The 25,305-nt window shown below is 46.4% G+C and overlaps 1 protein-coding gene across 2 annotated transcripts; it reads right to left on the reverse strand.

The window, feature by feature from the left end:
* Positions 1-463: 463 nt before the first annotated feature.
* CABLES2 (Cdk5 and Abl enzyme substrate 2) lies at positions 464-24,021 on the reverse strand. 2 transcript variants are annotated; one of them, XM_057400862.1, is made up of 10 exons: positions 23,513-24,021; positions 9,323-9,394; positions 9,050-9,142; positions 8,231-8,308; positions 6,685-6,793; positions 5,831-5,996; positions 5,004-5,107; positions 4,512-4,618; positions 3,014-3,218; positions 464-2,554 (listed from the first exon to the last, which is right to left on the reverse strand). In XM_057400862.1, the coding sequence occupies exons 1-10, from the start codon at positions 24,019-24,021 to the stop codon at positions 2,414-2,416; spliced, it is 1,584 nt and encodes a 527-aa protein (XP_057256845.1). In that variant the 3' UTR covers positions 464-2,413. The 2 variants fall into 2 exon arrangements, with proteins under 2 accessions (XP_057256845.1, XP_057256846.1); XM_057400863.1 differs by lacking the exon at positions 9,323-9,394 and having other exon boundaries at positions 466-2,554.
* Between the last annotated feature and the right edge of the window lie 1,284 nt (positions 24,022-25,305).

The raw sequence follows: 25,305 nt of genomic DNA on the forward strand, positions 1-25,305 counted from the left end.
GTCACCCCTGGACGGCATCATCCCCAAACCATGCTCTACCACAGACACCAGTGCAGCTCCACTGCAGGGTTTCTGGCCTCTGCTCCAGCTTCTGAGCTCACCAATACCCCCATGTGCCCACACCGACGTTTCGGTAACCTTTAGACAAAACGAACCATTCTGAACTTAATGCTCCTTAACCTAATGTGTTCTTCTGAAAGGGAAAACAAAAGCTTGCCAGGTTAGGATGTGAAACTGTAGGTTCTGTGTGTGTCCCTGCAGCCCAAATGCCCACTGCATCTAGACAAAATTCCACTGAGCAGAGTGGGTGGCAACCAAAGTGCGTTGTTTTCCTTACATGGCAAGAAAGGAAAGTTAATTTTGTTACAGAAAACTCTTTATACGGTAAAGTTCCCAGAGAAAGGCATTTTCTGATTTCATTTATACCAAAATGGTTTGCTAGCACTGGGCATAACTGTGCCAGAAGTTCCTATGCTCAGTTCTACCTCTGTCCCCTCCCCTAATAACTTAAAGGAGTGGTGGACCACATTGTTGCCTTCACTGTTAGCTGATTTGAAGGCTAAGTATATGCTAGATGTTCAGTACATCACTACTTGCATGCAAGGACAGTTATATTCAGTAGAAAGTTTAACTAGTAGGCAAGTTTTTAAACCTTTTGGAAGATAACTGGCAAGCTTATTGTCTAATTCTGTTACCATTTTGCTTACTGAGACTAGAAAGTCCTTCTGGGTTAGAAGTCACAAGCATTTTAAATAGTACACAATAACTTGAAGCTACTCACAGCTGAACACAGTTACAAAAGATCTGATAGTCACTATATATGAAAAATACACTTCGAGCCCTTCTTAAAGAGGAAGGGGCTCCAGTAAAGTTTGATGCAATTCCAATGAATCCAAATTAGCTTCAGACAAAACACAGCTGAAAAGGAAAGATTCAGCTTTGGTTTTGGCTACAACCAACATTTAATACAAGGAACAGGAATTTACATTACTGTACATATTAGAGAGCAAGTCCCTTGCCTCAGTACGAGGTCTAGTATTTCATTTAGGAGTCCAACATAAATGACACGTTTCTCAGTTGTAATAGCCAAGCATCAGTTTTGTTCCTTGCAAACGGCCGCAGTTGTTTGTATAATAATATTGCTTTAGAAAATCAACCCAAGAGCCAGTATCACAGAATGTTCCAAACAACAATTCATTCCCAACCTGGATATTTAAAGTAAATGAAGGAATAGGCAATGGTCAGAGAAGTTACTTAACCTCTGAGTAAGCATTAGAGCACTGCTGGGCTGTTCAGATGTGCAATAAATGCCAGTTCTATGAGGACCATCACAGTGACCAATGCTGGAAGAACGGAGTAAAAAGGTAGCATTTAAATATTGAGCATGCTTTGTTTCATTGGCTTCATTTGGCAGCAGTAGCTCTACTGACTCATGTATTCAGAACACGTAAGACCATATATAATACAGTCATACTAAAAAGGTGCTTATTTCAGACCATGGAACGCTGAAACAAAAACTGGAAATGAAACATTTGACAGCAAAACTGCTCTTAGTCAAGCACTCATCTTGCACTAAAGGGTGAATTTGGATGGCAATGGCTTTGCTGCAGCAACCTTGTTCAACATGTGGTAGGTACTTCATTAGAGATTTTCAACCTTTTAAATCAAATGATTATTAATACCTTAAGAATATACAACTAAATTGGAACAAAGTAATTTCAGTCTTACTACTAGAGATCTGTAGTATAGTAGAGAATAGATGCCCTGTGTATCATTAGTGCAGATATACTGGAATTGTCTTCCTTCTATGCAAGGCCAATGCAGGTAAAGAATAAATGGCTACACGAATTCAGGATTCCCCACTAAATAAAATAACCAACTTAAAAAGCACTGGTACCAGACCAGCCAGTTTTAGGCACATCATTAAAAAAATAAAGTATGCATTTCATTAACATAAAAATGCAAGAAGATTCTTAGAAACCTCTGAATTTTATGGTGCACTGGAATGGAAGTGATGCTTCCTTTAGTTTCAAGGAATATAATAAAGGCTTTAAAAATAAACAAAAAGAAACAATACCATAGTATTCTTCATAGGGAAGAACAGTTTTAGTAAAACCAAAAGGATAAATAAGGAATAATAAGCAGCCATGACAGCTGACTGGTGAATATCTGTGCTTTAAATGTCCAAAAGAAAATTAAAGTTCATTAACTCTTCTCGTACCATCCCCCAGACCTGCCATACGTGGCCACAATGCACACCTCAACAGTTCAGTGACACACTGCAAGCTCCAAAAGTGGCTGTAGCCAGGGCAGGATGCACGCAGGCATGTGGAAGGGCTGGTGGCAACTCCACCAGCAGTGTTCAGTGATGCCATCCCCAGCGCCACTGGCTGTCAGCTGAAAGTAGCTTTGGTTAAGACTGTTGTGTGAGCCGTCTGTAATGAGGTAAAACTTGGTTTTCAGGAAGATAGAGCGCCAGTTCCAAAGCTACGAGGACAGTGAATTCAAAACCAATGAGATCTCTTCTGTTGAATCTGAATCTCTCTTCTAGTTTCTATGACAGGAATAAAAAAAGAAGAGGAGGGGGAGAAAGAATCAGTTAATCCACAAGACACCAACGTACTGTTTAATTATTAGCATGAAACAGGAGTCAGAAACGCCTGGCCTCATCTGTACCTACAGGACCAGAAAGTGTTGCCAGGGATCAGACAAGTAAACCAGCTTATCAGCTCAGCTGTGACACCCACACAACAGTCACAATTGCTTGAGTAAGTGCAAAAATAACCTCACTGTAGGATCACCAGGACCTTAGACTGCACCAGTTGGTAATTTTAACGAATCACAGAAATTCATCAAGGAAGAGCCCTAATGAGACATAAAACTGACTGAAAGAGCTGGTTTTAAATTAAAAGCAAGCATGCACTGCTGGAAATCTTGGCTTTGATCTTTGTCTTGTTCTATGAACTAGAGAGGAGGTTCTGACAACACCTGAAGCAAGCCCCGAAGTACTTACATCTATAAGGTGTTTAACTTCATGTTTCCTGAGATCGCTGCTGATCTTGGCTGCAAGCAGAACACAAGCACCAGCACACAGTTTGCGGTTCTGTTTGTTGAGTTTGCCTTGGAGGACGAGCTTCTCAAAGTAAACATAAGCCATGGAGACAGTAACTGGCTCCAGATTGCAGTCTTCACTCAGGTTCCGCATCTCCCTCTTTAAACTGGGAATAGGAAAAGAAACACCCTCTCAAACACGGCAGCTTATATGAAATGCTCTGGAAACACTGCAGCTGGGGAACAGAAGAGCACATGGGCAAATCTCCTGTTTGTATAACCACGATGAGGATAATCTTAGACTGGAGAAGTCCAGCTGGCAGAAAGCTGGAGTTGATGCACAAACATTTAACATAGCTGACTGTGGAAGAACAGTTCCTCATATGCTCGCAAACACTGGGGACTTAGCTGCTTCACTGACACACAGGCTATTGCTGCACGATTCCCTCTGGGCTCCCAAACTGGTTTGTGATTCATATCATACGCCTGAAAAACCCTCACTTACAAAATACCACATCAAAGTCGTGCAGATCACAGCAGCTGCTGCAGAGAGACCTGTCTACTACACACCTTGTGGAAGAATCAGGTCTGAGGGGGAAGGCAGACTGGTTTACACACTTTCCACAACAGCTAGCCCTGTGCTTCAGCATTAAGGCTGACTTCATGGTGGATGCTACCTCTCCTGGCTGCCATTCATGTTACTCCTGCAAGAATATCTCTGTGCAGACACACTACTCAGCTACAAAGAGGAGCATGCAGAACACTAGCAGAACACAGAATCTGCCTGAGCAAGCCTTGGAGCAGAGTTACACGTAGCCCTGGTGATTCAGCAGAGCTGTGTTTAAGCTGGCTATTTCAGAGGCCCTGGCTGCATTAAGTGATGTGTAATACCAGCGAGATTACTTCTCTCTAAAGGCACAACACTGCATCTCATTGATGAGTGGCCAGATGCATTTCCTGGAAGATGAGGAATTGAGTGGCATAATCCTGCCTTCACAAAACGCTCTTCTTTACCAAGACTCCCAAACCTAACACTCTTCATCCTAGAATCTTGTTAGAGTCCATCATCAGCCAACTGGTAATTGAAAGGTGAAAATAGCTGGAGGGTCCAGAAAGACAATCCAGTTAGAGTGTGGCTGCACTACAGCCACACAATCAGGTTACAAGGATTTGTTTCAAGGCTAACACTTCACTGTTAATTGGCTATTAGTGTTGTCACACCACAGTTGGTGGAATAAAACCCTTTTAGGTGGAACTATGAAAACCAACTGTTACCCTTTCACAGCATCCTTAACATTCCTGTAAGGAGCTGTCATCCTACAGTCAGCTCAACTATCAACAAGAGATTAGTGTTTAATCATATATACTATTAATAGATCTAGTATTTGCTCCATGCAAGGGGAAGATAAAGCATCCTTGCACAGTGTAGACGTTCTCATTATTCAGTGCTCATTTCTTACCTCCTAATTTTGCTCAGTGTCAGCTTGATATGAGGAAACTTCTCTCTGAAGGTTTCATTCATATCCTTTTTAAGGTCCGAGGGTTTCACATATTCAATGACTGTAGTCTGAAACACACGAGGCAAAATTTACCATTTCTCTTTTGAGCAGTACTCACAGCCAAACAAGTCTTCCAAAGACGCTAACACAAAGGCAAGCCTGAGTTTTGTTATTCACAGTTTAACATCTCTGTAATGTTGAATCTCAGCTATAAAGTCTTACAAAGAACTAGCAAGCAAATGGTTACAGGAAGCAAATAACACCATGGAGATTCATGTCAGGTTGGTCCTCAATAAACTGAGTGTACAGACCCAAATATATGTATTTTTCCCAATCAATTCTCAAAAAGTCAGGACTTTTTCTTCCCAGAGGAAGTTTCCTTCCTCAGGGAATTTCTTTACAGGAGGATCTTCCAGGCACTCACTCCTCTGTTCAGGTATGCCAGTCACTCACCATGTAAGAGGCAAAGATGAGAACACGTTTGTGTTTTCCACAGGGCCATTGAGGATCATCCAGAATATTTGGATCATACTCTGCAGCTTCCCCAGCTTCACTTCCTGAGAGAATGAGGAAAGCACAAGGTACAGAGCTTTAAATTCCCTCTTTCCTCTTTAAAAAGTTTTCAAACAGCAAACTTGAGTGTTGGCAGGTCCCTGTCCCTTACCAAGGTACAGTACAGGCACTCTGCATGCTTGCATTTCAGAAATACACCAGTTGGGTAGTGGAATGACTAAAACCCACAAAGCTCTTTCTCCTGCATGTGCCTGATGCATAATTTTTGACTTAGTGGAAACTAAGCTTGTCATCTACAAATACGCACAGAAAACAACTGCTCAAGACTGAATTGCTTTGCCTATACGCTGATCTAACAGACAGAGGAGCTGTCAGGTTTGCTTTTTTACATGAGAGAAGAGATTCTGGTCACAAACTGTTTGGCTGTGCTAGAAGGCAAGGAGGACCACCTCTACACCAGATGTTTCTTGCTGAGTAATGTAGAAGTTCACACTTCCAAGGAAAAGCTTTGTGCGCCTTGAACTGCATAAACAGAACTTGGCCAGATGGGCAGAGGAATGTGTGCAGGTCTCAGTCCTAAGGCTCAGCATTTATACTTCATTAACATGCCTTCTTTACTAGGCTGTGCTAAACGAGTCTTCATCCAGCACCAGCACATCCTTCCCCATAATGCACTTTACTCCTTGCAATTGTTTCAGACAAATACATTCCTTTTCAGCTTTTCTGCCATGTGCAGAGTGATGACAAAGCTGGTGACTGGTCCTTACCAAGGTCTGTTCCTGCTGGTATTGCTTTTGCTGTCGCAGGTTTGTATCTTGATCCAGGAAGACTCCGAGAAGCACCAGCTCGACACGAGGGAACAGCACCGTGGCCATCGGCTTTGCGAACCACGAGGGCATTGGTTGGATACAGGAATTTTGCATAGGACACAACCTTAAAGAGGAGAGTTGTGGTAGTTAAGAGGGGGAAGCTTACTGCAAAGCTTATTTCCAGAGATCTAGGATTTACAGACTCCAGGAACTCTGAGTTGGAATTTCATAGAATAGAGAATTTGGGGATTAGAACGTATGCTACTAGAACATAGTATTTGGGAGTGGAGACCTTGAAATTGTGGGACTGGAAGAAAGGGAAAGGTTGGATGAGGAACATCTTGCTTCCACACTGCCAGTATGGAAGTGTTGTAGGAAATCTGGTGGGCTAGGAAGCAAAAAGGGAGGATCGTATCAGTACAATTCTGGCAGTATATAAACTAAAGGGTTTTTATTTTGCCCATATTTCTATCAAAACATCACTCATGTTGCCCAAAATACCAGAATCCAATCAATTCTCCAGAAGCAGAGGCAGAAGTGATCACAGGCTTCAACAGCCTCTTCAGAAGCAGCATTATCACAAGCCAAATATTTCAAACTGAGGATCTAAGCAAACTTCTGCTGCTCTGAAGTCACAGCTCTCACTTTAGGGATGGCAAAGCACTACATAGACTGAGCGACTTGCCCCTGCATGAAACGACACCAGGGTGACAGCAGCCAGTTCACCCACCCACTGTGCTCTGCCCTGGTCAATGGTTTGGGCACTGGCATTACAAATCAAGAGTCAAGAAGATAAGAACGTCTTTCCTTACCTTGCCATCAGCACCCAGCTCTACTCCTTCCAGTCCAAGCACCATCTCCGTGGAGACTGAAACTCCCCCAGAAGGATGTCGCTGCTTCTGTCCTTCCATTCTTAGATCACTAAATGCAGATAAGAACATGTGCCATTACAACATGCACAAGTCCACATTCCTGTCTGGTAAACACCAGGTCTGTTCACTACCTACAGCCAAATCCAACACTCAGTTCTCTATGTGGGAACAGAGCAATCCCTCAATCCCACCACCTCCAAGAAAACAGTCATTTTTAATGACTCTCTTCAAAACATGAAGGCATTCAGGTTCAAAAACCAAATTTCATCTCATTTTAACTCAAATCATACCAATACACCTATCAAAAGTAAACTTTTTTCCCCAATATTACATTTCTGCATAAGACCATGCCATTCCCAACACCCAAATTCTCACTTAACAGCAAGCATGATTTATACTACTAGATTTCCAGCTTTCAGAAAGGCAATTTTCCAGCCACTGTGCACAGAAGCTCAAACTAAGAATGAAGCAGAACTCTGCTTCAGCGATGGCACCATGCAGTTTTGTCACCTATATTCCAATGCCAAAAAGCAGCTTTCAGTTGAAGAACTGCATTGCCAGCTTACAAGCAGAATGACACAGTGCTCAGAACTGCTCTAAACCAGCTCCAGTGACCTCCCTGCTTTCCTATTAAGTGAGAAAATATTTTCCCATCAACTATTTTTGTGGCAAGAGCATTTGCATACAATGCAATTCCCACCACTAAACATCTGTTTCCTTCGTGTGTAAGTTATGCACAGGACAGGAGTGACAATACAATTGTTCTGCCAGAAGCAGCTTTGAATAAAATGAGTATTTTCTATGGTGTATTTGTGGACCATAGACCTTCACAGAATCAATTCAGACTGCACAAGGGACTGAGCAAGGTTGCAGGAAAGTCCAGTTACCAGCTTTGGTTTCTCATAAGTGATCATATTGACAGCTCTATGTAGTACAAACACCAAAAGCAGTTTCAGTTTAAACTGTTTCTGGTTTTCTTAGACTGCAAGTAGTGACATTCATGGCTTAGAGCTGAAGAATGGAAGAGCATCCCTAACTTATTTAGATGTAACTCCAGTACAAAACCATGGAAGTTTCCAGTAAAGGCAGCAGCATCCTTCCCTGATGCTCCATATGTTTTTTAGTTGATTGCACTAAAGGCAGTTGATTTCTGACCCCTTTAGATGTCCAGCAACAAATCACATCATCTGTTCAAAGCGGCTTTCAGGGATTTCATAGTACTGGAGTGCTTGAAATCGTGAATGGACACCTGAAGGCAAGTCTCCCTTTCCCACTATTTTCCTCTTGGAGTTTGAATGAACTCTTTGATGCTGTGACAATGTCTGATTTTACTGCTCTGATAGCAAGCTTTTGTCCTTATACATAAATAGTAGGATAAATAAGTTCACCTGCTTCAAAACAGGAGCCCTACACCAACCATACTCATATAAAGATCTTTTGCAACCCACAAACCAGCCATTTCACCCAGCAGTTAAAGACAACTCACCTGATCCGTAAACTCTCCCCGTAAGGTAGGATAGAAAAAGCCACACACAGTGTTCGTTTAGCACAGATTAACACTATCCTGTAAGCAGATGGGGAAAAAATAATCAGGATATGAATTAAGATGCATGAAAAGCAGCTTTTTATGGAACATGAGTAGAAGACTCTTCTGGTATCACTCTGCAAGTTACAGACACTGCTATGGATTTGATGCATTCAGAAAGCAGCACAAGAGCAGAGGTTTCATTCTGAGAGTGCTTAGATGCAAGCAATTAATGCCTGTAAGTGCTTAGAACCAAGCTCTACATGAGAATCCAGTGTTCAGTAACTGTCATCACCTTGGAGCTCCTCACAGGAGATCCTTGTCTTTAAATATACATATCTATATTTATGTAATTTTTTATGAGCCTTATGAAAAGATGTAGATAATATTTTACATTTAGATGAAGCCTCACACCTCTATTAATAAATGCAAATTCAGCCTCAACCTTTCTCTTCTGCCCAGCAACTGAGCCAAGAATTTGGCTAAACCAAGCCATTCTCCTTGAATCCTCCTTAGCATTCACCTTTGTGTGCTAGAGATAAGGAGGGTGTTACAAGAGAATGATTTAACCTGCTCAAAGTAGGATGGCAGAACCATTATAATATTGCTGCAGAGGTGGGTAGATATGAGCACCTACTGCCTTCAACAGGAGATATAAAACTAACCAGGACATCACCTTATTGCCACTGATATTAAACGGCTAACTGCACTGAACTAGGGTCCACTGAGCACATCCTATTTCACCCAAGAACAGGAGGCACCTTGCCCTTCAGAAGTTACCTGCTGTTCTTGGTGTCATACTGCCTCATGTTCTTGATGAAGTGCATCTTCTTCAAACTTTTGTGTCTTGGAGACCCAGAAATAGGCTTGTTCCTGCAATTACAAACAAAAACCCAAGACCTGGTCAGGGCTCTGACGAAGAAGTCATGCCGGTTGTATGATCAGATGGCAGCACGTGCATGCAGGACCTCAGATATTGGCGTGGAAGAGGGTGGAGGGAGGAGAGGACTGCATGCAACGAGTTGAGATTAATGCTGCTTTTGAAACAAGTACCTTCGTACACTGGCATATTCCACTATGTCTTCTAAAAAGTCTAGAGAGCAGCGCTGGGAGATAAAACGCCTTCTGTAAAATGTACAACACCACGAAGAGTGAACAGTATTAGTTCATGGCCTCGGAGTTTATGAACTGCAACAGATCTATGAGCTCTTAGGACGCATGGCAGGTTCTTTGGGTTCTTTTTGTTGTTGGAAGAGGGCTTAACTACGAGTTTGAAGCTCCTAAAAAGGCCAAGAACTTGTCTACCCCTCCAGGACCCTGGAAGTACATTCATACCAGCTTCATTATGGAGAGCACTACCTTCCACACATAACACCACCTACCTAGAAATCAAACACCTGAAACGCTTCCAAATCCTCATTTAAATAATCTTACAAAATATACCACAAAAAGCTCCTTCCCATCAATGCAAAGGAGTAATTTTATATCAATCTACAGGCAGATGCAGGTCTATCTGTAAGACGACTGAATCCGTGTGTACTCTCTGTTCAGAACACAGCTCTCTCCAGCTGCAGGAGTCAGCAGACAGAGTCTACAGCTGTAGCTCAATAAAATTGACAGATCTCTCCAGAAAACAATAGAGAGGGTTATTAGGGGAAGCAAAGAGTATTCAGTACTCATCTGAAATCCCAGAATGGAAGACAGGAGGAGAATAATAGTAGGAATCATGGGAGTTAGTGTGACAGTAATAAGATATTACAGTTAAGCAAAAAAAAAAAATAGACTTTGCCAAAGTAAGATACACGACTATTGTCAAAGTCATTCTTTGTTGGGAGAGAGATTTACAAACGAATTGTGAAACTACAACTGCAATTTCCAGAGGAACAATGCACTCACATTCATCTACCCCCAGCAAAACACTGACACTACAGCTATCAGATTCCATATTTTCTGCTTTCGTTCGAGCATACTGTGCTACAGCTTTAGCACAAGCCACGTGCATTCAAGTTCAAGGTTTTCGTCCAAAGAGACATAACAACTCAGCTAATAGACGCTACTGCCATGGAAGTCAATGCAGAAGCAGCATATAAGACAAAAACTGTATGAATCTGGCTTGACAAGACCTACTTTTGGAATTAAAAAATCCAACTTTAAACTGTATCAGAACTCTGGCACCACCCAGACAGACCAAAACCAGGCTCTCATGCCTGGAAGTTAACATCCAGGACCAAAGCAAAAGCATGGTACTTTGGATGGGAGCAAGGAGCAGGGGGAAGAAGGTCAAGAAAAATGGGATTTATGAATTGTGAGCAGCTATGGGAGGGTTTTTACACAGCAAAGCCATTTGTAGCTTCAGTCAATTCAAGCTGAAGATCAAAGAAACCTACTTGGGATTAAGTCTGGTCTTGAAGCCCAGCGCTTCATTTTAAGCAGCCGGACAATGTGCTATTCCGGGTGACTCCGCCTCTCCAGCCTGAGCTGGGTAAGAAACCAAACCACACTGGTTTGTTGCTACAGAAGAGATAAACCAGAGTTCTGGACATGAACAAAATCCATCTGCTTTTTCTTGAGCATGGTGGCCAGAAATCCAGCACTTCAGAAGAGATGGTGTTGTGGTGTTCTTCCTTATACATTGACATAAACATTACTTAAAACTGCTTGTCTGCAGGCAAGAAGTTACTCCTGTGGTTGTACATACCAGTGATAGAATCATAGAATAGTTCGGGTTGGAAAGGACCTCAAGATCATCCAGTTCCAAAGCCCCTGCCATGGGAAGGGACACGTCACACTAGACCATGTCACTCAAGGCTCTGTCCAACTTGGCCTTGGAACACCGCCAGGGATGGAGCATTCACAACTTCCTTGGGCAACCCATTCCAGTGCCTCACCACCCTTACAGGAAAGAATTTCCTCCTTATATCCAACCTAAACTTCCCCTGTTTAAGTTTTAACTCATTACCCCTTGTCCTGTCACTACAGTCCCTAATGAAGAGTCCCTCCCCAGCATCCCTGGTAACCCCCCTTCAGATACTGGAAGGCTGCTATGAGGTCTCCACGCAGCCTTCTCTTCTCCAGGCTGAACAGCCCCAACTTTCTCAGCCTGTCTTCATAAGGGAGGTGCTCCAGTCCCCGGATCATCCTGATTATCTGAAGGTTCTGCAAAGAAACACTTCCATCTGAGCATTCCTGAAACCAGGTTAGCTCCTCATTCCCCACTGCAACTTCCTGAGGAACAATTCCCCCTTTTCTCTGTGTTCTCAAGTATATGAAGAGAATTAATACCAAACTAATGAACATTTTTCTTCTTCCCAAAGTCTGCTCATGGTGTTATTAAAATAACTACTGCCCTTTCTCTGTGAATTTATAATGATTTCTACTCCCATATAAAACCTGTATTTTTGCCCCTAGAAGGAAACACGTATCAGATTCTCAGCAGCACTGTTCAGTTATTCTTAAAACAAAATGAGAACACAAACAGGTTGGAATTAAATGATCTTTAAGGTCCCTTCCAACCTAAAGTATTCCACGATTCAATGGTTCTAAGAAAAACTAGTGTCCCTTTCTGTGAACACAGGAGAGGTAAATCCTCCCACAGGGCTACCACATTCAGCATTGCTATAGACTGCCTCCTACATATGCACAGCTATTCAGGTCCTACTGAAGAACATTCCTGGCACAGCTTCAGTGCCCTTCACCAGCACTTCAGCTTTAAAATCATTGCTATTTTTTGCTTTTCAATGAGAATTGCACAAGAACATTTAATGCTTTCACACACACACGGTTCTCCAGTCTACTTTGGCACCTGACCTGCAATAAAAACACCCTCCATGCAATGCGGAGGCCAATGTCAAACCTCCTGGCAGGAACGAAGCTGGTAACATCCAGAGCCTTCCTCCTCCCCTGGATGCAGACAGAAAGACGCCGTGTGTGGTGAGTAAAGGGAACACACAGCTAATGCCAATGACAATAGGCACTGGTACAAAGAAAGCACGTAGTTCTGTGAAAGGATCCTGCTGTGAGTGGATGGATCGAGAGTGCCATGGCCAGACCTTCACTGGAAACTCTGCAGTGTCATAGAACCACAGCCTGGTTTGTGTTGGAAGGGACCTTAAACCTCATCCAGTTCCAATCCCCTGCCACGGGCAGGGACACCTTCCACTAGAGCAGCTTGCTCCAAGCCCAGTTCAGCCTGGCCTTGAACAGTGGCAATGCAATACCTCCATGGTGGAGCCCCATCCCAAGCATTACACCTTCCAAGCACCACCTCCTTTTCTCATTAACAGACACAAGAGCGACAAACACCTGAACCTGCTGCTCCAAGAGCTGATCTGTAAGTAAAACCCTGCTGCAGTGAAGGGAGGATCCTGCCCCTGCACTCAAAACCACAATGACTCATCCCCACTCTGCCAACAGGAAACTTCAGTTTTAGCTATGCTTGTAAATATCTTCAGTCCTCAAGCGAAGCTGTCACCTTGGAGGAATTCCAGATGAGCAAGACACTCACCCTCAGATCTTAAAGCAGGGTGCACATAAAGAGGTCTCATTAATCCAGTTAAGAGTACCTGAAACAGTTTCTATGCTCAAGCCAATGTTTTACAGCAACGCAGCCCCTTCACTGCAGTCAGACTTGCTAGATTCCTCAATATCATTAGTGGAAAGAACTTCTTTATTAAATAGTGCAGTACTTGGAGCATGCTGCAGAATTTAACACTTTTTGAGCATTCTGCACCAATTTGTATATATTTGCTTTAGTTTGAGTGCTCTTCTCACACAGCCAATCCAAGCTTCAACAACAGCCTGCACAAGATCACTTCAGTAGCTGCTAGCTTTGATGAGAAAATCATTGAGTGACATATCGTGTGCTAAGCAGCTTCACTTAGGATAACACTTCTTGCTTTTGGCCCGATTCACTGGAATTCAAAGGATTTTAAGTAGTTTACACAGAATGGTTGTTGCCAAATGCAACTAAACGCTAAAACTGAATACCAATGCCTCTATGTGCACTGCAAGTTACCTTATGGACACCTTTACTGACATGCTACCTGACAATTAGAAATCAAAGTATCTGATATTAAAAAGCTTATGACTTCTGTGGAGCAGGCTGTCATTTCAACAATATCCTAAAGAACTTTCTATTTGAAGCCTGAACCTGAAAATAGCCTGTTGGAAGTACCAGCTATTTCCTTGACAAGCTAGAGAGACATTGCTTATTGGTACATCCTTGGCCAGGAGGTCACTTTTGGGTGCTTCCTCCCCACTACTTTGGGAGCCAACACAACAGGAACCTCCCAGAACTTCAACATTCAACCCAGTACCCGTGTTTACACAGCCAGCACCTCTGAGGTGACCCACCAAGAAAGAAAACACACACAGCCCATGCTCCGAGATAAGGGGCTACTGAGCAGAGGAATTATGGATTACGCCATGGCTTCTTATCAACATGTGCACACATGGTCACACAAGCCAACACCGTGCCAACCCCCTGATGAGCTAAATATGCACTTAACAAAAAGCCCACAAAAAATCTTGTGTTCAGATAAAACCCCAACAAATTAACTCATGATGCATTTTGACTCCCAAACCGGGAAGCAGCAGCCAACCCTTATGTTTATCCTGACGGATTTCCCACAGAGAAAACCCAACTTCTGAGTACTTCCAGCTTTGGTGTTGTCCTCCTCTGGTCCTGCCAGAGTCCCACTGAGCACTGGCAGAGAACCTCAGTGCAGAGAGCAAACAACAACAGACAAGCAGCATGCTGGATCCCCAGCCCTGAGGTTGACAGAGCTCTTAAGTATTGCCAGCAAAGAGAACACAGCTTGGAGCGATCTATGTATAGCGCTGGTAATCCCTCCATGTTCCGTCTTAGCAATTGAAAGGAAAAAGCTGGTTAAGTCACAGCTCCAGCTTGAAGAACAGTCACCTTGCCAATGGCTCACCACGAGTATTTTCCCCCTTCCTATCCATGGGCTGGGCTACCTGCAGACACCCAAGAGGAAAAAGGTACAGTTTAAGGATGCTGCTGCAGTTGGAAGTATCCAAGTTGGCAGTTCTTTAGCAGATACTACAGTAGAATGCAAGAGAGACACCAACCCTGTGCTATCAGACTTGGCTTCAGGTACAGGCAGATGTCTTCCATGCCAGCTCCTGGGTCACCATGTCCTCTAAGGGATGGTGAGGCAGCCCTGGGGGCACTCACACTCCTGCTCAGCACTCCCAAGCTCTGATTCCAGGTTTGGAAACAAATAACCATCACAAAACACTTTTTAACTCCTAATATTGGCCTTTACTGTGGCTGTGATCTTCCTTAAGCCCCTGTGTGCTGCTGCTATTTGGCCATTTTGAAGCTCCTCTCTGTTTTGCCCTCTTGGTTCCAGCATTTCTGCCATAGCTGGTTTTGCTCCTTCCTGAAGGGTTAAATCAGAAGCTTCTAGAATCATACTGCAATTCTCCTCCCATCCTAGTTAACCCCCGACTCTCACGTGGACAAGTTTGCACTCAGCCAACTGCATAGCCAGACTTCAATGGGCATTCAGCTATTTCCAGCAACACAGCATCTTCTGCCATGACTTCTTATCCTCATCACTTCCAGGACTGCCAAGCCCTGTGACATGGATGTTCTAAAGGCAGTAACATGACTTGAGACCTCCTCCAGCCAAAGAGGCCTGCAGGGTCGAGTGGCTTGGGATGAAGTCGCATCCATCACCCTTCTGCTGTGGGAAGGATGCTAGCCTGCATGCATCCACACTGCATGCACCCATGCAGACACACACCCTGAGGCACAAGGCTAAAATTAGCAGCAAGGCTCATATCTCTGTTCCTCTTTAGCCATGCGTGCTGCTGACAGATGGGGGCATGGGGGAGGTCAAGGATTTTTAATTAGCATGTAAAATCAGGGGCTCATAGAATTTGGTTTCCGATTTCCCACTTGAAAGAGTTTTATTTTAATACGGATGTCCCTTTGTAAGGTCCTTTACAGGCCTCAGTGTAATCACAGCCATCACGGGACTGAGTTATTAATATAACAAGGGCAAAAACTCATGTATTGGTTTTTGGAAGCATTAGCTTAGTAACAACTGTCAACGGTAACGTGCACAAGGAACCCAGCTCCCAAATCCTGTTTGCAATAGGAAGATATTACCTGTCACATTTGTTTTGCCAAGACATTATTTTCAAGATTAAGCTGTATCATTTTCCTTCCTTCCAGGTGAGCCAACAGCCAGACATGAACCCTGCTTTGCTTTGACGAGGTAAAATACTGCCATCAAGGGATTAAGGAAACCAGTTCCAGCTTTTAAGCTTACTTTGCATCTGCCATCACTTATGCAGCCCAGGAGGCATACACTGTTGTCAGGTTTGTGCCTCAGAGCATACGAGTGTGAGCATCCCTGTTCTAACAGTGCCCCGTGCCTTACCGCCCTCAGTGCTTACAGTAATGAGTTTCCTGCTCTAAAGCAGATTGAGTACAGCTCACCAGGAGCAACAAGTTCTCAGTTAAAGCCCAAAGCAGGCAGAGACCACATTTATTCTGAATCACCAAACCCACATACTCAGCGAGACAAATTACTCTAACAAAGAACCTACACCATGAAGTGCCCAGCACTGAGCAAGCCATTTTCATGGCTAGATGGTTTCAAGCTCTGATGTTCAATGAGAGGCAAAGACACCCTGCATAACCAATAGTAAGCACACAGCTAAGTGCTCCTTCTTTACAAAGGCAGCTACTCACTGCTTTATGGCACCACAAACGTGCTGTTTGGATCACAGGTCACCATCCCAGGAGCTCATCCTGACATTTGTTTAAGTGTCTGACTGCCAGAGAATAAATACAAGTCTCACAGCAGGGCTGGTTTAACTTATTCCTCTGCTAATCTTCACTTTAAAGAGTAATGCCAGATGAGCTGCATGAGCATGGAAAAGTGCTTTTATGCTTCAGCGCACGGTCCTCTGTAAGACCTCAGAATGAGGGGGGAGGCCCAATTCCTTCACCTTTGTGTTCTTATTTGAGGTTTGTCTGCAAACCTGAATGGATACCAGGAGCTTTCCTGCTGGTCCCAAGCAGCCAGGAGAAGATCCTGCACTCCTCAGGCACCAGTAGAGCCACGTGCAAGGAGAAGAGTGTGTCATGCAGCCTACAGGACAGGCGAGGAGCAGCACACATGAAGCATAATCTGAATAAAGGTGGAGGCAGAGTAAGTGGGAAGCTCACTAAGCCTGGAGATGTTTAAATACTAACAAGGAAAGAAATTAGATACTGTTCACAGCAGCTGCTGTGATTCACAACCACACATGATTAAGACCTAATGCCACTAGGAAACGAGCTTTGTATTCATTGCCTTTCATAAATCACATTGTTTTGGTGCTCAGAGTGTTTAGACAATCCAAGGATAAAATAATGCCTTCCAGTAAGTATTATGAAAGCCATCTGTTGCAACAGAACCTCCAAACCAGATGTAAGGTTTGCTCTGCCTAGAGCCCACATCTAAAACCCACTCCTAAGATCCCTGCTGCTTCTCACAAAGCAAACCACATGTGCTGGCCAGGACACAACCACTGTTCCTCAGTCTTTACCTGTTTCTGGAGGTGTTTCTAGCTCACAAGCCTGGTCCCTCTGTGCTTTGTGCTCTGCTCACCAAGCACTGAACTGCTGACCTTTTAGGCAAGTGAAATGCAAAGTGTGTCCCTGATAACACTGTGGGCATTATGCTAGAAATACTCATGCAGTTCTCTGAGAGATGATGCTGTCACTTCATCATGTGCCTTGTTAAAACAAAAGCCATCGGCACAATAAACCCAAGTTAAAAAAATAGAAGAAAAAGAAAGAAGCTTTTAAGTGGGAAGACGACAATTCAAAACAGACTGGAGGAAGCCCAGTCAAAGGAAGTTTAGAGAGGTCTCACGGTGTTTTTATGGGCACTTGTTTCTTCCCACTGCAACATCAGTCCCTCCAACCCACAATCAAGATGTTGTAGCCTCACCAGGGCAAAATGTTATGCTTAAATTGCAGTGACCACAGCAGAGCAAGTGCAAATCTGCCCATGGTGCCGAGCAGCAGCTTTAACCAGCAGCAGTTCAGACTGTGCTGTGGCTGGCCTGCAAACGACACAGGCACCCAGCTCCATCTGCAGGGTAAGCTGAGGCTGGGTACCACCACCCTGCGCAAGAGCTGATGCAGGACGAGCGTCCCCTGAGGAAGGTGCTGCACAGGGTCAGGGTGTTCTGAATGCCCAGGGATCACAGCCTCAGGCAGGGGGCAACAGAAATGGATGAGCTTGAGGGTCCCTTCCAACCTAAACCATTCTAATTCTATGAATGTCTTGTGAATCCAAGAGCCACCTTGTGAATCACTTCACTTGTTGCACTTATGGGACCAATTAAAGGTTCTTCATTTAACAGCTTTTCCAGAGAATGAGCTGTAACAACTTACTGTAAGTTATACACACAGCTGGTATAAACCAAAGGTTAGGTGTTTAAAACTCTGCACTTGAAGAGTCAGCATGACAGAGTGGCTGTAGCTGAGTACCCTCCATCTGCAGTCACCTGCTTTATCAACAATACCTCGTGCTCATTACAGCATCCAAGTTTCATTATGCTCGTGTGCACGTCAGGTCCTGCATTTTTAAACTCAATCTGCAGAGCTGGAAGACTTTGGAACAATCTTCAAAAGAAGGCTCAAAAAGCATCTTCAGCTCAGCCTGACAGGCTCACAGCTCTAACCGGCTGATAGGAGGAATACAGGACAGATGAAGTTAAGTCTTCAAGATTTACTATAACTAAAACATACATAGTGTAGGAAACTAGAAATTGAGACTTTTGTTAGAATCACTTCCCCTCTTTCCAATTTTCTCCCCCTCTCTTCTAAAGCGAACACTCCATACCCACCCAGAGCAGAAAAGCTCATCTGTAGCTCAGAACTACTCTTTAAAATGGAAAGCAAAGATCCTTCCCCCCTGCCTCATCCCAGCTCACAGTAAATTGCCAAAAAACTGAGAACCACTGCTAGTAACCATAGCCCCAGTGAAGAAGCTTCACCCACAGCACTCTGGTCAGTTGGCAAAGCGGATGCAAGTCAGGACAGTCTGCATCTCTGCAGCTTTCAAGGAGGGCTCTGGGGCTAAGTCATGGTAAGGAGCACTGATAACCTAACCCATCCTTTTCACTGATACCATAGTGCTCAGTGTACAGCTGCTGCTCAACATGAGCTCTGAGTGCTCAGCCCGAGAAGGCACGTGTTCACCAGCTGAGATCAGAGCAGGAAGGCGAGGGGCAGAGATAACTGTTCTGGATTGTGAATCAAAGAAATGATGTTTTAAGCGAGTACACTGAGATCCTGCAGACTTCAGTCAAGAGTTACATTGGAAAATAATAGTCCAATAAAGCTGGTGTTATTTGTCCTAACTCGAAGGAAGCTTGTAAAGTAAATCTTACAAGTAAAACATTAGGAAACAGCCACAAATGCTGTGCTGCTACAAAAGGTTTGGTTTGGGCAGTGCATTCAAGTCCACAGCCAAGGAGCACCAGGATAAGGAAGTTCCAGTCATAACAATCCTACAGGCCCAATTCCTCCCCTTCTTACATTTAATTTGGCAGCATTTCCTCTCTCAGCTGATGGCTCATTGCCTTGAAGCAAGGCAACATTATCCCAAACACCCTTATTGCAGAGGAACCATGAGCTGGGCAGCAAGGGAAAGGTGCAAACTGCGCTTCCAGAGCATCCGCTTTCCCACAGCATCCCAAAACTCACTGCCACAGCTCTAATCCATCCACAGGTAAAATTAGCTGCAAGTACATTTAATGCTGTACAGACAACTCCTGCCTCAAGATCAAAGTTACTTTAAAAAGCCTCTCTGGATTCTTTTAAGTGAAGAGGTTGCATTACCTTGGTGTTAACTCTGGGATTGTTTGACTCAGACCCACTTGCAGAGATGCACAGGATACAAGGACATGGATTTTCTGATCTCCAAGCTCCAGCTTACTTCTGAGTAATATACCTGCCTGGGAATGCCAGATAATAAGTACCACAGGCAGCTCTAAACTATAAGCAGTTAATATTAAACACATACAATTCATCTGCAGTTGTAAATACAAGAGAAAGCTGCAGCCTTATAATTTAAATAAAGTTCAGTTTTAGGTTATGTCCATTTTCAGCCCCAAGCAGCACACCCCAGTCTGCTCTGAAAGGTCAAAGCCTGCCAGCCCAACAGATCCTGCTGCTTCCTGAAAGCACCGTGTGTGCTCAGGTTATTCCAAACAAGGCTTGAAATGAAAACTCAGACTTTGAAACATTCCATTTCCTCCTTTTCAACAAAGTCTGTTTATTAGCAGAGGGGGGTATTGTTACAGTATTTATATCTCTTGAAGTGACCCCAGCAGCTAAACTGACAGTAGCACAAAACAACACCATGACCATCATAAGCATAAAAGCCTGACCAAGCATTTCTGCTCTTCCAGCCAAGGAACCAATGGGATCACACCTATGTCAGCAATCCCAGCGCCCAATTAACACTCACAAGCAGAGTTGGTCCAAAGCCTTGCTGTTATCAACTCCTGTTTAAACTCCTTAAATACCCTTAAAATGACCTAAATTAGCTCACTCATTTCTGACTTATCAGCAATCCTGAGCATTCCGTCAGCTCCCTGACCAAGGACACTGAAGCATCAGTTGTAGATCATTCAGCCTCTGTATTTGTTCTTAAGCCCAGCAAAACGCAGTGAATAGATGACAAACCCAGCTGCTTTACATGATGCTACACTGTACCCTCAGCAGCACAACGAGCATTGACATAAGGGCTGTGGTTCCCATTCCTCATGCTTTCATAACCTGGCTATTTTCAGGGCTCTGTTATCTGTGTTTCCACAGAAAGCTCAGACCCAGCTGCAGAAATTCATTAAAGAGCTGTGAATGCAGATTTGTTCGCTGTTTGCTGCCTCCCTCCACTGCTCCTTGGGAGGCTGGTTCTGTGAAAGAACAAAAGAACAGAGCAAGATGGAAAAGGAGAAGGGAGGAGGGATGGGGAGCAGATTAAGCAGGCTGGTATAACTGTTGTAATTGAAGATCCTGCAAACAGAAGATTCCTCAGGAAAACAAGAGTGGAAGGTTCAAGTCATTAAGCTGATAATGCTCAGACAGCAGCACAATGAAACCAAGCATCCAGGTTGAACGCTGCCTCCGGGGGTGTGCACTGCTGAAGTTTCCATCCTCAAGGACCTGACAGCTACTGAGCAACGAGAAACTCCATGTGCCATCAGCTGAACAGGTCACTTACTCCTTGGGCTGTGCTTTTTACAAGGGCCTGTACAAGGGAATGGCTTTAACCTGCCAGAGGGCAGATTGAGATGAGCTCTTAGGCAGAAGCTCTTCCCTGTGAGGGGGCTGAGGCGCTGGCACAGGGTGCCCAGAGAAGCTGTGGCTGCCCCATCCCTGGCAGTGTTCAAGGCCAGGTTGGACACAGGGGCTTGGAGCAAGCTGCTCTAGCAGAAGGTGCCCCTGCCCGTGGCAGGGGTTGGAACTGGATAAGCTTTAAGGTCCTTTCATCCCAAACCAGTCTGGGATTCTATGATACTCTAGCTCCTGCCTGTTACTAATAAATCACCACCCACTCTAGCAGAGGTGCCATCACAACCTGCCCTGAGCTACGCTGACTGGTCCCATCAACTTCTCATGCCTTCTCAAGTCAAACAAGGTCAAGTTTTGTGATAAATCTCTGCCCAATAAAACCATCAGGTTTAGATAAAACAATCCCCATGGATTGGGGCAAACCCCAGCAAGATGAGATCCCCAGGAAGTGGTCATTGAACATGGATGGAGGGAATCTGGAGACCCTTCAGCCTGTGCTCCTGGCGTGTTTAAGGGAGGCTCCACAGAGGGCAACTCAAAGCAGCTTTGGCAGTGACTAAAAAAGGACTCTGAGGAGAGCAGCTGCCTTAAGTGGGCACCAAAGATTAGATGTCCAGAGTCACAGCACAGATCCCACCTCCCCCTTCCCTCTGCTGACTTCATACGCTTGTATATTTACATGATCCCACAGTTCACCCATACAGAGCAGCAACATTAGCAAAACAACACCCAGATTCCCATGTCCTAGGAAAAGTAAACCCATTTTGTGATGGTTTGCTGATTTCTGAATCCTATTTTGCAACCACAGAAGGGGAAGCAGCATAACCATCACTGTCCTGCAGGAAAGTTGGTCCCTGAATCACTCCTCATGTATTTGCAGCAAGAGATGCTGCTGTTCCATGGGGATGAAGGGATGCTCTGTCAGAGCAAACCACGGAGCCATCCAGCAACAAAACAAATGGTGATTACAGAGGGATGGTCCATCTCACCCGCTCCAGTGTGACTGGGAAGAGATACGTTGGATCCAACACATCCCCACAGGCAGCATAAAACCATCCTCTTGGCCAAAGACGTGTATCACTATGTAAAGATGTGGACCTTCTGAAACCTGAGGGTTTCAGCTGCATTCTCCACTCACTGTTTTCCTCTTTAGAAGTACAAAAATAGATGAACTCTCACTCCAAATCACCCTTGTAAGTAGTACACAGGATGATTAATGCGATACAATACAGCCTTTCAGCCACCTCTCCCAAGCTGAAAAATCATGGTCTGTTTTGTCACTACGCAGACAGAAGCTCTTTCATTCCCTCAATTACCTCCTTGTGCTTCTCTCTACCTTCTAGTTCTGACTTATCATTCTTTTGAGGTGGGTTGATTACAACAGCTGCAGCAGAACACAACACCTAAAATCAGGTGCCAAGGGAAGAGGCAGGAAGGACATCACATGAGAAGATCCCAGGAATATTTTCTTACTATGCTATTGACTTGGTGTGGGAAGGGAAAGGACTGAATCACTTACATGAACTCCATCAGTCCAGAACTCAGCACGCACAGGCACACAGAGAGTCACACCCGCAGAGGTAACTGTGCTTGTAAAACTCGTAATGTAAAACTTGCCCTCAAGAGCTTTAACTACGGTAATAAAGCAATGAAATGAAATCACAGAGCACTGAGTGCTCTGGCTTTTGTGGAGCGCTGGGAAGGAGCTGTGCCACAGCAACACCTTCGCTTTGGGCTTTCCTGCTCAACAAGCAGTACCCAACTGCTTGTACTTGGTACCCATAGTGCAAACTATGAGTACCAAGCATCCATCTAGCAGCCCCAGCTTCAGTTTCTCCATGAAGTAAGGAAAGAAAGGTCTCTTCCATTACAAGAAAAGCAATGGGTAGTAAATGGCAGCTCAAGGAGGAAAAAAATGCAGGAGGGACAACAGGCAAAAGGATCTCCACACTGTACCAATGAACAGCTACTTCTCTTTAAGTTCACTTTAAGCTCCCAGTAGTTTCCTGGGGGTCCAGGACACTCCAGGGATGTACATTGAAAGGGATCACCACCAACTGCATTAGCAAAGCTCCCCAGGTTTAAAGCACAGACATCTCTGTTTCAGCTCGCTAACAAAGCTCTGAAGCAGCTCTGAAGACCATGGAGACTTAAAGCCTTTGATACTGCTTTGCCTATCTGCAGGCTCAGAGGGCCAGCTTACTTTACAAAGCTATTTATGCCAGAAACAGCCTGAAAGGAGTTCCTTCAGAGCTCAAATCCCCAGGATCTGAGCAGGAGCCCGCCTTCCAACTGCCTGGAAAACCAACACTCTCAGGCTGAGAGAAGCCCCTTGGAAACACACCGGTAATCCTGCACTAAAGGCCAGAACCTCCTCCCCTGAGGCTGACTCAAAGTTCCCAGCGCCCGGACATTTATTAATACACAGAGTTACTGCATAGAGAAGCAGCAGAGATGAGGACATCGGCAGCGGACACCCGAAGAGTCCTACCTAGCAATGACTCCATCGGCTTCAGCTGGAAGCAGAAAGATGCAGAACCAGAGCGAAGGGACAAGCAGGAGGCAGCGCTCGGGATACCGCAGGGCTGCAGCCAGAGACCCAGCGAGCGACTCCGCACCCCCCCTCCCCGAGCAGCCAGCCCCGGGGGCCGCTCACCCCCGGTACGGGGCAGGTGCCCCCCGGCGATAACGGGGCCAGCACCGCCTCCCAGGGCCGCCCGCTTCCCATGCTCCGCTCCTCACCCCCCGGAGCCGCCGGCCGAGGGCCCTGGGAAACTCCAGCTCTTCCCATGGCCCTGGGTGGGGGGGGTCCCGCCGCTTCCCACGCCCCGCGGGTCAGTGCGGCCGCTCCCGGGGGGGGGGGGGGGTTTGCTGCGGGCCGGCCCGGCGTGCCCCTGCCCCTCGCTCACCTCTGTCGCTGCGCCTCCAGCACGAAGCCTCCGCCCGCCGCGCTCTGCGTAGGGCTCAGCAGCCCCGTTGCGCCCGGCTTAGCGGCCGCCAGCATCCCCGGCGGGGCGGGCGGCACCGGCGGGCACAGCGGGCCGCCCAGCAGCAGCGGCGGCAGGAAGATGCCCCCGCGGGAGGGGTCCGCCTCCCCTTTGGCTCCAGCGGCGGCCAGCAGCGGGGGGACCCCGGGCAGCAGCAGCGCGGGCGGCGGCGGGCAGGGGGGCGCCGGGGACTGCAGGCGCGGGGGGGCCCCGGCCGGTTCCGCCGCCGCCGCCGCCGCTGCCTCCTCCCCTTCGGCCGAGCCGGCGGGCGGCGGCGGCTGCTCGGAGGGCGGGCAGGGCGGGCGGCCGTCCAGGGAGATGTTGTTGAGGAAGAAGAGCGCGGCCTGGCGCCGGCGGGAGTCGCCCCGCGGCCGCGGCTGCTGTCGGGGCGGGCGGGCGGGCGCGGAGCCGCACGCCGCGGCGGAGGCCATCCTCCGAATGAGCCGCGGCCGCCGGGCGGGGCGCCTGCCGGCGCAGCGCGGCAGCCAGCTCGCACGCTCATTGGCTGCGGCGCGACCGAATGTAAATGAAACCGGCAGCCGCTCGGTTCTCATTGGCTCCGGGCCCCCCCCCCATCATCGGCCGGTAGGGTTCCACCGGGTCCTAGCGCCGGAGCGCAACGGCTCCTGCTGCCCTGGCGGCTCGGTGGTGCCCCCGCCAGGCGGGCAGGGGCTGTCCCAGTGGAGGAGGTGGCTGCGGCCCCGAGCATCGCCTCGCCGGGGCTGTTAGGCAGGCAGCGCCTTCATCCCTCGGGTGCTCCCCCCACCACAGCCACAAGCCCACTGCATCCGCTCCCAAGCACCCACCGCGTCCCTTTGGATGACTTATTTAAAGCTTCTGCTCCCCCCCATCCCCTCACTAACCCCCCAGTGACTCTGGTTACCAAGGTCTCCTGGCCTTCCCGCAGGCAGGGAGGATGCATCTGCTAAAGCCATCAGCTGCCGGCTGTACACATCAGACCTATAAAAAGCAGCTCAGCCTGGGACCCAGCTCACCAGCTTGCAGAGCTGGGGTAGATCCCATCCCACCATCCCTGAGACCCTGGGTCCCCATGCACAGCCCTGAGACTCACCAGCAGCCCCAAAATCCGTGCAGAGAATGAATCCCAATGCCTCTGAAGCTAAGCTGAGGCAGTGCTGGTCACAGGACGTATATGGGCAAAGCAGACCCGGATCTGGGAGAGCATAAACTTGGTATTTATCTCCATAGAGTGACATCAAGGCATTTCTGCACAGCATGCTGCTTCCCGGACTGCTCTGTTTATACTGCATGGAATAAACATACCCCGAGGAGCTTGACCCCATGTGTGCCACATCCCGAGATGATGCTCTGACCGCTTGCCAAGCAGGAAAGCTCTGCCCTTTCCGCCATCCTCGGGGGACTTTGATGTGCATCAACACTGCCCATGCCACTGGGCCTGGTGGAGGGACTATGGGAGCTTTGCTGGGTGCTCTGAGCAACGCGGTTGGGTGCTGGTGGCCTCCCAAACTGAAAAGGTCCTTGCAGACCCCTGTGCTTCCCACCTCACATGCGCCAAAGCAGCTTGTGCTCCCAAGCAGGACTTTGCCCATAGACATGGACATATCAGACCAGACTTGCCATTAACGAAGCACTACCGAGATGTCCAGTTAAGCAGCTATTTATGTGTCTGCAACATAGGACCCTTAGAATGGTAAATGCTCTTGCCAAATACATTTAAAGAAGCTACGTGACAA

The sequence above is a fragment of the Pezoporus wallicus genome, unplaced genomic scaffold, assembly GCF_028554395.1.
Source record: "Pezoporus wallicus isolate ANWC-B61680 ecotype Strahan unplaced genomic scaffold, APGP_CSIRO_Pwel_v1 contig_11133, whole genome shotgun sequence".
NCBI lineage: Eukaryota > Metazoa > Chordata > Aves > Psittaciformes > Psittacidae > Pezoporus > Pezoporus wallicus.

Coding starts and splice junctions, on each gene's coding strand:
- CABLES2 (XM_057400862.1), bottom strand. CDS start 24,021: ATGGCCTCCGCCGCGGCGTGCGGCTCCGCGCCCGCCCGCCCGCCCCGA. Junction 6,794..8,230: donor GGGGAGAGTTTACGGATCAG/GTGAGTTGTCTT, acceptor ATCTGCATTTAG/TGATCTAAGAATGGAAGGAC. Junction 2,555..3,013: donor AAGTTAAACACCTTATAGAT/GTAAGTACTTCG, acceptor TTCCTGTCATAG/AAACTAGAAGAGAGATTCAG.